The following is a 12,692-nucleotide window of genomic DNA, read 5'->3' on the forward strand; positions in this document are numbered from 1 at the left end:
TATTATTAAATTTATCAGAGTTTATCTTAATTTGTTGAAGGTTTGAGAAAATAAAGATATTTAGTCAGGCGATAGAATACAGAAAAAGAGGAATTATAATTCTCTAAAACAGTAGTGTCCGACATACCGGCTGCAAAACTAATCCATGCCACCCACTGCTACGTTCAATGTCATTAATCAAACATGTTCTGGAATTTCTGAACCTAATAATTTATATGCATTTGAAAATGTGCAAAGAAGTAAACAAAACAAGTATACTTTTGAAACAAAAGATTGATTCATAGCTGAATGGTTTTTTCAATAAAGATGTGGTTTAGAAACATAAAAAACAAAACTATGTGGTTTTACTTTAAAGAACCAAAATACTGTCATGTGGATGATTAAATGACACTAAAAGGCAACTTTAGAAGCAAATTTATTAAAACTTAGTGATGACTCATTCAACCTTTGCCCCATTCAATATCATTCTGCCTGTTTATAAAAAAATATCAGACATTTAAGCATCACCATATTTGTTCCACTGCATTTTAACTTTACTTAAATTTATGATGAAGACAAATAAGAATAGTTTAGTTTTTTAAGTGTACACTTACTTTTTTTTCATTATGAGTAAGTGCTTCAATGAGACTGTGGCATTCCATGTAAACGTTTTGATAATGCTCATTTCCAAAAATTAGCAAGTTTGAGATTAAATAGTGCTATTCTCTTTGTGTAATGAGGTCATGAAAATTTTCATTGAAGTCATGAAAAAGTCTTGGAAAAGTCATGGAATTTTTTCATCCAAATAGAGTACGAACCCTGTAGAAATTTCTACTGGAGACCTCTATACCTTTTTTTTTTCCCCGTAGCATCTGCAAGGAAAGTCTAAAATTGCGTTTTTAAAACTAAAAAGTTTAAAATTTTGGCCGGACCCCACTTCCTATCCGGTCAAAAATTTCTTTTTACTTTTCTTCTATATCTAATACTAGAGACCCGTCCCGAACTTGTTCAGGTTGAAAAATTATCTGTCTTATATAAATATTATGTGTATTTTTGTGTTTTAAAATATTATGGCATACAACATCTTTTGTTTCATTTTTATGAGGTTTTAGAAGAAATTGATTCACTTCATTTCCTAATCAAGGAAGACCAACCTTTTCTTCTCCTTGAACAATATAATCTTCCCGTATGTAACGTTATACGTTTGACCTTCAGTTTTGATGATGGTGATGACATAAGAAATTTTCATTGGAAATTGAAATTACTTATATTGGAAATGGAAATGTGCAAAGCACCGTGGGAGATTTCGAGAAATATTCCTGACTGACCTGCCGAGAAACAAATGGTGCTAGGTACGGTACTTTCTGATCATTTGGTTAGGAAAACTTAAAGCACCGATATGGTCACATGGTTCAACTACGACGACAGAACACACGTTTTGCGTGAACCTTCCTGTACTTTACTTTAAAATACATCACGGGGAAAAAAATCGTTGCTTTTAGGAAATGAAAGCTTCACTCTCTCTCTACGTTTTTATCTATTCTCAATTGACATATCGCAGTAGGAAATTTCATTAAAAAAAGCAGAGCTGGCTTTCTTATTGTCCTTTGGCAACAGGTTAAATCATGGCCCCAATTTCAGTTCTCGCTCAAAAATAGGTTAAAATAAATATTTATCATATAATATATATATATATATATATATATATATATATATATATATATATATATATATTATATATATATATATATATATATATATATAATATGCGTGATGGATTGAATCGGAAACGTTTTTATTAATTAATTAATTTGAACATTATATGGTTATATCTCCCAAATATTTAATATTTATTTTAACCTATTTTTGAGCGAGAACTGAAATAAATATTTAACCTGTTGCCAAAGGACAATAAGAAAGCCAGCTCTGCTTTTTGTAATGAAATTACCTACTGTGATATGTCAATTGAGAATAGATAAAACGTAGAGAGAGAGAGTGAAGCCTTCATTTCCTAAAAGCAACGGTTTTATTTCCCGTGATATATTTTAAAGTAAAATACAGGAAGGCTCACGCAAAACGTGTGTTCTGTCGTCGTAGTTGAACCATGTGACCGTATCGGTGCTTTAAGTTTTTCCTAACTAACTGATCAGAAAGTTCCGTACCTAGCAACATTTGTTTCTCGGCTCAAATCCATCTGAGTTTTGGCACCAATGTCAAGAATACTGTAAGGATTATCCAACTAATCAGTACATTATTAAAAGAAAAGATGATGGAATTTAAAGAAGAAACAAATTTTATTTCGTCCAGATAAATTACAACAGGGTTAGTTCTGTACACAAAAGATCAGTGCAGTGGGAGATCTTGATCTTTGGTGGACAGAACAAATTAGACAATATATGAAGTTTTAAAAGTTTTCGGTCAAAATATCGAACCGCTAATCGGTCAGAGTTGGCTTCGCTCACTGATCGGCTGGATTACAGTAACGTGGTGGCTAAGCGACTTTGGCTATAAACAATAGAGTCGCATAATCATTTGTTTACATTTTAAAGCTACTGTTAATGTAATTTATTGCATGCTTTGTTTATTTAACGAAATATTTCATATTGCAAAGAATTGTTTTTCGTTTTCAAAGAGTTTTTAGTCGTTTTAGTTGAAGAATGTGTTTATTTTACATCGGGGGGGGGGGGTGAGTGATATTCGCTTATTCAGAGAACTGTTTTTAGATTTATCATTTTTTTTAATACGATATCCTTTCGATTGTTTTATTCTTTTTCATATGGAGGGGTGTTGCAACAGAATTTTCCGTTTGTTCTAGATGGGTAGTTGGTTTTTTACGCTTAATTTCTGAGGACGCTTTTTATCCTTTTAGTATGGCTGAAGGAACAAACCATCAAATACGGGAGAAAAAATAGTTAATAAAACAACTGCTCATTGGGCATTAGATAAATCAAGTTCTAATAAACATACGCATTCTGACAACAAGCAGCTTTAAAATTTTTTTTTACTTATTTTTTTTTCAACAAAACGGTTCAAACACTTGATAGCCTACTGAAATATTTTAACTTTTCAATTTACCAAGTTTGAACAGAACAACGTCTGTCGGGTCCTCTAGTTAATATATAAAGATGAGTTGATTTTATTTAAATTTAAGAGAAACGATTTTACAAAATAATGCAATAAAAATAAAAATATTTGAAGCGCCCTTTTGAGCACGAACTGAGTCGATGATTTTAAACCTTTTTTTTAAATTATCGATTCTAGTATTCCTCACTATTTGCCATTTTGTAACCGACACTGGTAACAAAATGACTTTTGTTCTAACTTAGATTATAAAGGAACTTGATACCAGTTTACAGAGTAACAAATGCACTTGTGCAATGGAAGAACTTTAAACTAAGTAACTGCGATTGGTTGGTTGCTTCACTGCGCTAAATAATGAGGTTACGAAATACAAAGATATTGAAAAGTAATGAAAAGACCGGTCAAAAGAATCAACTCTTTTGAAATGAAGAAAAATGGAGATTTCTGGATGGCATTCAATCGTTAAATTATCTGAATGATCTATTCAGATGTTCCCCGCAGAAATAAGTTAGTATATAGACGTTACTAGCTTATTACCCGGCGTTGCCCGGCTGCTTCTCAATGCAACATATCATTTAGATAATTAAATGGATAAATTCTATCTAAATGACAGTAAAAAACTGCATTCACACCATTCTAGGCTCAAATTTTCAAAAGAATGTAAAGTAGCACAGAAAGTTGAGCATTTGCAGGAAAAATCGCATCAAGTAAAAACGAAAAAGCATGAGCCATGTTATCGGGGTTCTGTCAACGATATTCCTTGGTTCTGTCGTGTCCACTGGCACGTTGACTGCGGTTGAATCAGACGGGCGGAGCATATAATGTCTTAATGCAGAGACAAATGATTGTCTTGCATATCTTGTGGGATAACCTTTTGCGTGGTACTTCGAATACGAAAACCGTTGTGCTGCCTTTGACGGTTTTGTATACCTCAAGACATTAAAAGCATGCTATAGTACTCTTCACATACATTTTATTCTGGAAAAAAAAATCTTGGAGTGTTTTCGTAGAAAGTGTCGTTTATAAATTCAATGGCTGTTATCAGTTACAAATATATGCAAATTATGCCACCCTTACAATATTTTCAGGTATGAAAATAATCTTCAATGACCCAAAAGCTAAACAGATAGTCCACTGTACAGAAAATAAGGAATTCGGTCATTGTTATTAACAGCCGTTAACATTCCGTTTTACGGATAATTGGCGGTGTTTTTACTTTCAAGGTTTCACGTGCAGGTTTTTATAATTTTTTGTAAGTGTTCAGGAATGTAAGCACATTCCGTAGAAAACGTTCACTTAGTACAAATAACTTCACAAAATGTGTCTGTTTGCCCTTTCCGTGACGATTTAGTAGCATGCCGTGGAGTAATATTAGATAAGTGTAAATTGCATAAAAAGACGTACGTCAACTACATTTTTTTTCCTATATTTATGTCAAATTTAAGTTTTCGTAGTTAAAAATGACAGTTAGATATTAATATTGGTGTCTTGCACCGATTCAAAATTTGTCTTGATTAAAATTTTATTTCAAATTTTTAAAACCTCACACTTGCCGTAAATGTTGTACACGATAACTCAAACTGATGCAGGTAGTAAGAGCACTTATTTAAGTTTGCTGCTCTGAAGTATTCCTTTGAGAAAATCGAAATTTTAATTTGCAGAGGCACAGTCGTCATTAGGGGTAAGAATGGTTCCACAGAATAATAGTTACCATAGAAACAGTTACAGTTATTATTTTAAGATACATAAAGCATTAAAAATGGAGTACGTGGACGCGAAATTATGGAACGAACTATATAAAACCCGTCAATTGAACTGCCTTGTAGAAAAAGAAATAGACGTGCACATTTTGGTCACTATCCGCGTCATTTTTTAAAAATTATTTGCAGGCTATGAAATTAAAAGAAAAGAAAAAAAAGTCTTGTTTTTACTTACAACTGTATAATAGACAATTCTTTTGTTTATGTTTTACAAAAGCTTGTTGCACATTCTGTTCCCCATATCCACAGCTCCAAAACGAAGGAAATGTTATTTCCACGTTTAGAAACATAATCCAAATACTAAAAAGTTAAATTATTCAAAATTTTCTAAATTTAACTCAAATCTTGCTATTAAATACAATTCTTAGTCCCCCTTCCAGCAGCAAAATGAAATACATTTTTTTAATGAACCCAACCTTAAGCATGCAACATAAAAATTATCTATTTGGGAAATAGGTAAATTTCACATGCATTTAAAGTACTTAATCGCCTGCCCTTCTGACTTATTGATCGTGATACAGTCTCACTGGAGATTTTAATTTCTTGAAGTTTAAAGAATGATGTATTGCGGTTAGCGGATATACGTGAGATACAAATTGTTTCACCTTATCCCTCCACTGTGAACAGAGTTGCTTCTATAACACGTATGCGTATCCATTTTTATCTTACAGCATTTTTTCAATGACGGTAGAATTACTTAGTGGTAGTTACAAACAGTAATATTTTTCGATTGTTTACAACCAAGTCAGCGAAGATGCTCCTTCAAGTGTACTATTGCTTCGAGCGTTAAAATAATATAAAATTTTAAACGATTAAGAAATTTGTTTACGTAAAAAATGGAGACATTTTAGGCATTTTTAAAGTTTAAATTCAAATTAATATTTCTTTACATTTTTCAAACTTTAAACTTTTACCCTTCTAAAACTATGAATTCTGTCGTATTAAATTTTCGTGTGGTTTCGAGTCTAAAGGTGCACAGCCTTTTATTCTACCACACATTAGCAATCCTAGTATGATAGTTTATGTACATGTAATGAACCCCATGACTATCCTCCCCCCTCGAAAGATAAATTCAATCTACGCTACTATGCACAAAAATGATTATTTTACAATTCATTAGCCATATTAGTATTTTTACCCCTGATCTTTGACAACCTGGAGCGGTTTCTGTGAAACTTAGGTGAACTGAATTAGGTAAATCATGGAATAGTATAAATAACATATACATATCGATTTGTTTAAGGATAATACAATACTAAATTATATTTCCGATGCAATGATGTCGTTTTAATATAAATTTAGTACTCTAATTGTAAAACTGTTGCAGGTTGTACTTCGATAATACCTATCTCATTTTGTTATTTTCTGTGGAGTTTATGTACAGAAAATAGTGATCAAAATTTCGTTTACTGTTACGGTATTATTAATTGAAAACTTATTAGCGAAATGCGCAAGCAAATTGAAGAAGAACCACCGATGGTGATTTCAATGCATCCATGTGTCTTTGCAGGGTGCAATTTAAGAACTACTGAAAGACAGCATTTCTTTTTCGTTCGGCTTTCTTGCCAAACATGCTATACACTTGTCGCGGATCGACATTAACAGCCATGTTAAGGATACTTTTTGTGTTGATTTCATTTAAAATATCTCCTGGTGGTTATATGTTGTTAACCATTTTCATTTGCTTTGAACCAAGGTTCACAAATACCGATATAGTTGAATCGAATTACTTAAAGATTCGACGTAAATCAAGGAATAGTATAAAGAAAATTTACAAATTGCAAATTGATTTGATAAGGATCATAGAACATTAAATAAAATTTCTGTTGCAAGGATGAAATAGATGTGGTTTTAATAAAAGTAGTCTAATGCTGAAACAGTCGAAGATTGTACGTCAATATTGAATGCAATATTATTACCTTACTCATGTTTGTATTTTCCTGCTATTAACGGGATAAACACTGATCAAAAATTACACGAAGCCTTACTGTTGTGGATTTTATAATTAAACAATATTTAAAAATTATAATCAAACGGTAGCATTTAAATTAAGTAGCACCATGAGTAGCATCAATGGACCCCTGGGGCTTCGTAGTTTGCCGTTTAAGAAACGATGTACAGCATCATTCATTATATATACGGCATTCTCACAAAACATGCTTTAACGCTCATCACTAAACGGCATTGACGGCCATCGTTTAGGATACGTTTTGTGTTGTTTGCATTTAAAATTGCTCCTGGTGGTTATATGTTAATAACCGTTTGCATTTGCTTTGAACCAAGGTTCACAAATTTAATGATTAAAGACAATCTTTGAAGAAACTTCATCTAGGGCAGTTTTTTACGGGCTTTTCATTTAGACTAAATTCCTAACTATACAAAAATTAGTTCGTGCAGAAAAGAGCAATTTTATGACTCAAAAAATGAAATTAGACCTCTTTGAGTATTTTTAAAATTCCAAAAACCCGCCTATATGAATTCCTGAGCAACAATTTACCTTTGTGCCAAATTTGGAAGAAATCCGACGAAAACTGTGGATTTGTATAAGGAACATACACACATACCCACAAACATGCATCCATTTTTATATATATAGATTCGTACATGTTTATCGTTAATTATTATTTCAGTTTTAATATATTGGGATCAGTGCATCATAGGGCAAGCATAACAATTTTTAAAATTATTTTAATTGCTGACAATCTACTTAACTACTATTTTTAATGATAAAACATAAAAAATCCAAATATTTAAACAAAATCAAATTTAGTTTTAAACTACTTCTATATAAATAAAACCAAGAATATATTTGTATGTGTGTTAGGGAGGGAGAGGGGGGAGGGGGGCAAATTCGCAATTTTATTGTTGATACTTTTTTTTGGACGTTCCATCGATTGGTTAAGCTTTAGACAAGGAACTCTGAATAATAGTCACCGGCTACCAAAATCACAAAAATAGGGTAGCCACTTCTGCCCTTTTGGTAGCCATATGTGCAAAAAGTAAATAACCTATTCGCTATTAGTAATATTAACAGCAAATTAAAAGATTATAACGCTCTGCAAAAACAACAAACAAAATTTCACTGGATATCTCTTTCTCTTTATGGTAAATAAAAGTCAGGTTTCAAAGAAATTCTGGAAGGAAGTCTGTGGCGGACCTGCGTCCAGGAGACCTCATAGCACCTACAGCCGTGAAATTTTGTACAAAATTACTTCGAGCCCCGGGGGTGTGCACCGGGGGTTTTATTTATTTTTTTTAATTCGAATTAGTTTTTTGTAATTATTATTATTATTATTTATTTTTTTTTTTTTTTGATCTCAAAAATCGCGTAAATTGCCCATTATTGCCTATTAAAGGGGTGAAAAATTACTTGCATATATTAATATTATATATCGTTGGAAAGGGTAGAATTTTCCGCGTCCTATGCAATTTTTTTCAAGGCTCTAACTTAAATGCAGCTGGAGATATTTGCGTTTTTAGCTCGAACTGTCTTAAGCTTCGCTAAAATTTAGGCACTACTTTCTTTATTAAATCTATCAGTAAAAAGCGAAGGAATTGTCCCACAGTTTTCTTTTTGACACCACTTGAAAGAGCGGTTTTTTACTCTACTTCTAACTCTACATTTGGTCGAAAAACTTAAGATTCTATCTCCAAAGGAAGAAAAGTTACAAGCCGTTAAAAATAAAGTTCGAATAATTTTACATCCATTAAAATTATTGATGTTTAATTTGGCGTTGCTACAGTTACGTCTTTTCGATTTGCATGTTTCTTATTCACAAACTTTAAGGGTTTCGATTTTAACGGAAAATCTTAGGCTCAATTCAATTCAATTCAAGAATCAAGCTAAAGAGCAAAATATATTACTAGAGACCACGAATATGAAAGCGCCTTTTAAAACTTACAAAACCTGCGGTTTTCCAATGCTCAGGAAGGCCTTAGCACTTACGGCTCTGCAAGTTGGTACAAATTATTTTGAAACCCGTGGAAGGGGTGCTCTTTGTTCCAAAGGGAGCTCGTAATGCGTTTTCAATCTTTTCTTTTTAATTGACGATTTAAATCTTTGCGAATCAAATAAGATTGCGAAGCAATCTTCGGGGGTTGGTGATTGCCGAATAGAAATATGCTTGCCAAATAAGAAATTTTTAGGAGGCCACTGTGACCTCCCATCGGGGTGCCCCTGAATGCAATACATCCTTATTTTTAAAATTTGTATCAGCAGAGGGGGAAAATCCCATTTTGAATTATCATTTTCAACTCCGGAAGGGGGCGGGAGTAAACTCGGGCCGCCTGTACGAAATCCGGTCGTCCGGTAAACATATCCGTGTACCAATATGTAAAAGTGGAAGGAAAAATAACAAATTCGCTATTTCATTGATACAAATTCTATTTTAGGACACTACATTAATTTGACCTGTTGGGTATTTTTAATGCAATGCAATCCTTCTTTTTTTCAGGTTGCATCAGAAAATGGCGGACGAGTGCAGCAGTCCGCAGAATGATGGCGGGGAATTCTCTGGATCCAAACTCAAATCGTCCTCCTCTTCCTCCGTAGCGTGAGTATCTTTTAAAATTTTGCTACCTGTATGATCCTGACTCGATTTTTCCTGGAACGGGAGATAAATGCAATATTTTACTTTAAAGAGCGGACCTGCTTCTGTGCTCTGTAACTGTAACCATAGCAACATTCTGACGTCAGACCTGAAAATAGGAATCTGCAATAATGCAATAGCTGGCAGTTTCGAGCAAATTCGAATTACATTTCCAATGTTTTTTTTATTATTATTTTGTTTGTTGGTTTTTCAAAGAACGAACTAAATGAGCAAGTTGAAAAAATAATTCATATAAAAAAAATAAAAGAAAAAGATTGAAAACGTATCCGTGCTTTTTCGAAACTGGGAACTTTTCTCCAATCTTAAAAAAAAAAAAAACACTTAGTTCTGTATTTCTTTCTTTTCCAGTCTAGCTCATCTGAATTGGAACTCTTTTTTGTTGATTTTTGAAGTAAAGCATTTGATCGTTTAATATTCTACTTTGCAATATGTATCCCCCCCCCCCGCCCCCGCGCAAAAGTTTTCGGGAAATCAGTTTAAAGGGTAATCGAATATTGCAATGTATAATTGAAAAGGTATTTCCCAACCGAGCATGATTTTACTGAACTCAATATTAAATGTTTTGTTTCAATATGCATTATATTTGTTTTTTAGTCAACGAATTTAACTTTTTTTTCCCCCGACGATTTCTATGTGCAAAAATTGCTCTTGACAGCAATCCAAAAAAGAAAAATGAAAGAAAGAAAAGGAAGAAACGTATGATATTGTAAAATTTTATTACAAGAAATAGTTGTTTTTAAAATTTAATATATATATATATATATATATATATATATATATATATATATATATATATATATATATATATATATATATATATATATATATTGTGTTATGGTAGTGGAAAATGTTTTATTCAGTTACAAAATTTTGATTGCACAATGAATTAATACAGCAACTGTTGCTACAGCAATTTACATTGAATTGCATATATTGACGACTTATATTTCGCAATGTTTTTTTGTCGTGATAAATCGGCAAATTAGCGTTAAAAATGCGATGGCTTTTTCGGTATCAGTTAGACAATATATAGCGGATTCCCATTTAAAAATGTGAGTGTTTGCAATGTAATATGAGTCTCCGTAAAAAAGTCTTTTCTGCATCGGTTAGCAAGAAGTTAATGTTGTACGCTTGTTAGTAAATAAAATTTTAAATATAAAAATTGCAAGTGACACATGTGCTAAAAAGATTCAAGATAAAATGGAGTACTGGTGCGCAGGTAGCTGTCGGAGCAAATGTTATTGGCTTCTCAACCAGCGAGGACTCCTTCATAGGTTTTAGCTTGTTTTTTGTTTTCGTTTCATTTTGAACAGTATTTTTCTGCAGTAAATTCTACAGATTCGTGCAGAAAGCAAAAATTAACTTTCTTCTGCAAAACTAGTCTGCAGACTTCATCAAGAACCTGCAACGGGCGTCGCAGAGTCGCGCTGTTTCTGCTATGTACGTATTTAAAATATTTTTTGGTCACTCTTAGGCACTATTTTATTGTACTTTTGTTCTTTTTGAACGTCCCAGTTAATTTTGGTTGTTAAAATTTCAGGTAGACTCAAAAAAATTTTTAAAATTTAACAAAAATAAAATAAATATAACTAAATAATTTTTTTTTTTAGTTTGTAAGTGCCATTTCGTACCATTTTTAACACCCGACACAGAAAGGAAGGGGGGTTATAAGTTTGACGTGTCTGTGTATCTGTCTGTGGCACTCTAGCGCCTAAACTGATGGACCGATTTCGAAAAAAAATTTTTTGTTCGGAAGAAGAGTTGATCGAAAGTGTTCTTAGCTAGGTTGCATCTTTGGATGACATTAATTAACGAAGATGTTAATTAAAAACCTCTAAAAGTTTTTTTTGTTGCGATTTTTGTAGTGAAAACATAGTTAAAAGTTTTAAAATTTAATACCAAAATAAAGAGATATTTTTTCCTCGTCTGATAGAATGTGTTTGGAACCTCCATGTTTCGTAGAATTCGAATTATAACGTTTTTAAAGCATATTTTAATAACTGCTAAGCCTTTATTCACGCGATTGATAACCGAATTAATTATTGGCCGATAAGGAATTAAAAGCAATGATTTAAAATTTTTATCTATTACCAGTTTTTATTTAATAGCAAATAAAATACTTGACATTGACTTTTAATAATATAAGGCTTTTAAAAGTATTTAATTTTCCCTCTTGATTCTACAGTTGCGACTCAGTCGGGGATTTTTAAAATTTTTAATTTTATATCGTTGATTGTTACAGGTTTAGAAAAGAGTATAAGGGTTGGGAAAATTAGGAATACAGTGGCCGCCGCTTGTATGAATAACGTTTGCTCTTAACTGGTTTGATTCCATAAAGCGGTTTATTCAATTAAACTGGATTTTGTTCTGTTTTTGACAATTTGATTCATTAAAGCCGTTGATTCAATTAACCACTGATTCAATTAATCGGCATCCACTGTAACACATAACTTAGTGGAAGTTATTTTAATTAAACTTAAAAAAGTGCAAGTACTTAACAACTGGATTATTTCTGAGGGACGTGGGAGTACTAATTACACACAAGTTGAGTTTTGATTAAATGAACGGATTTTGACTGACCTAGCGATTTAAAGAATCTACCGATTTGTTTGATGATTCAAATATGTTTCCTCTTTTCTTTCAAATTTGCCATTCCTCTCTTTGCCCGCCTCCTTCCACCTATATACTATACATGGGTGTCACTTTTTTTCTTGTTTAACCCCATTGCTATCTTTCAAGAAAACTGCTGTAAAGGGGCATTTTTTTAATTCATATTGTACAAACAATTTTATTTATATATAAATAAAATTGTTTGTACAATATACGTATTTTTTTATGTTTAGAATGTTTTTTTAGCTTGAACTTTATCTACTTAAGCTCGAAAACAGATCACGGGCACGAGAAATAAGCGACGAAAGCTTAGCCTGTGATTTTGACAGACGCGAGCGGGAAGGGTTTGTGATTTCGCGTTTTGTTTTTACCCTTCACTTTTCTATTTTATTGCTGAAGAAGCTTAAGGTTTCCTTTTTGTAGTTCAATTTGGCTATTTTGTTGCATTATTTCTATTTTTGCTTAGTGAAGGAGTTTTAACTCCTAAACACGTAGCGCTGTAATTTCTCTCTCTCTCTCTCTCTCTCTCTTTTAATACGGGGAGGGGGGATCTTAATCCATTGTTTCTCTTTATGTTGCGTGGCGCAAAGTTAAAAAGGTTATAATTTCGTTACATGTAATCTTCTAGTTAATGGTGAATTAAATTGCTTGC

General features: G+C 32.4%; 1 protein-coding gene across 1 annotated transcript in view; it reads left to right on the forward strand.

Annotated features, from left to right (window-relative positions):
- The window catches only part of LOC129224763 (hypoxia-inducible factor 1-alpha-like), a 389,541-nt gene that overhangs the window by 303,487 nt on the left and 73,362 nt on the right, over positions 1-12,692 (forward strand). The window contains exon 6 of the mRNA XM_054859311.1: positions 9,275-9,373. Within this exon, the coding sequence (XP_054715286.1) occupies positions 9,288-9,373 (86 nt within the window). The 5' untranslated portion in view covers positions 9,275-9,287. The remainder of the gene's footprint in view (positions 1-9,274; positions 9,374-12,692) is intronic.

Source organism: Uloborus diversus, chromosome 6, assembly GCF_026930045.1.
Source record: "Uloborus diversus isolate 005 chromosome 6, Udiv.v.3.1, whole genome shotgun sequence".
Taxonomy (NCBI): domain Eukaryota; kingdom Metazoa; phylum Arthropoda; class Arachnida; order Araneae; family Uloboridae; genus Uloborus; species Uloborus diversus.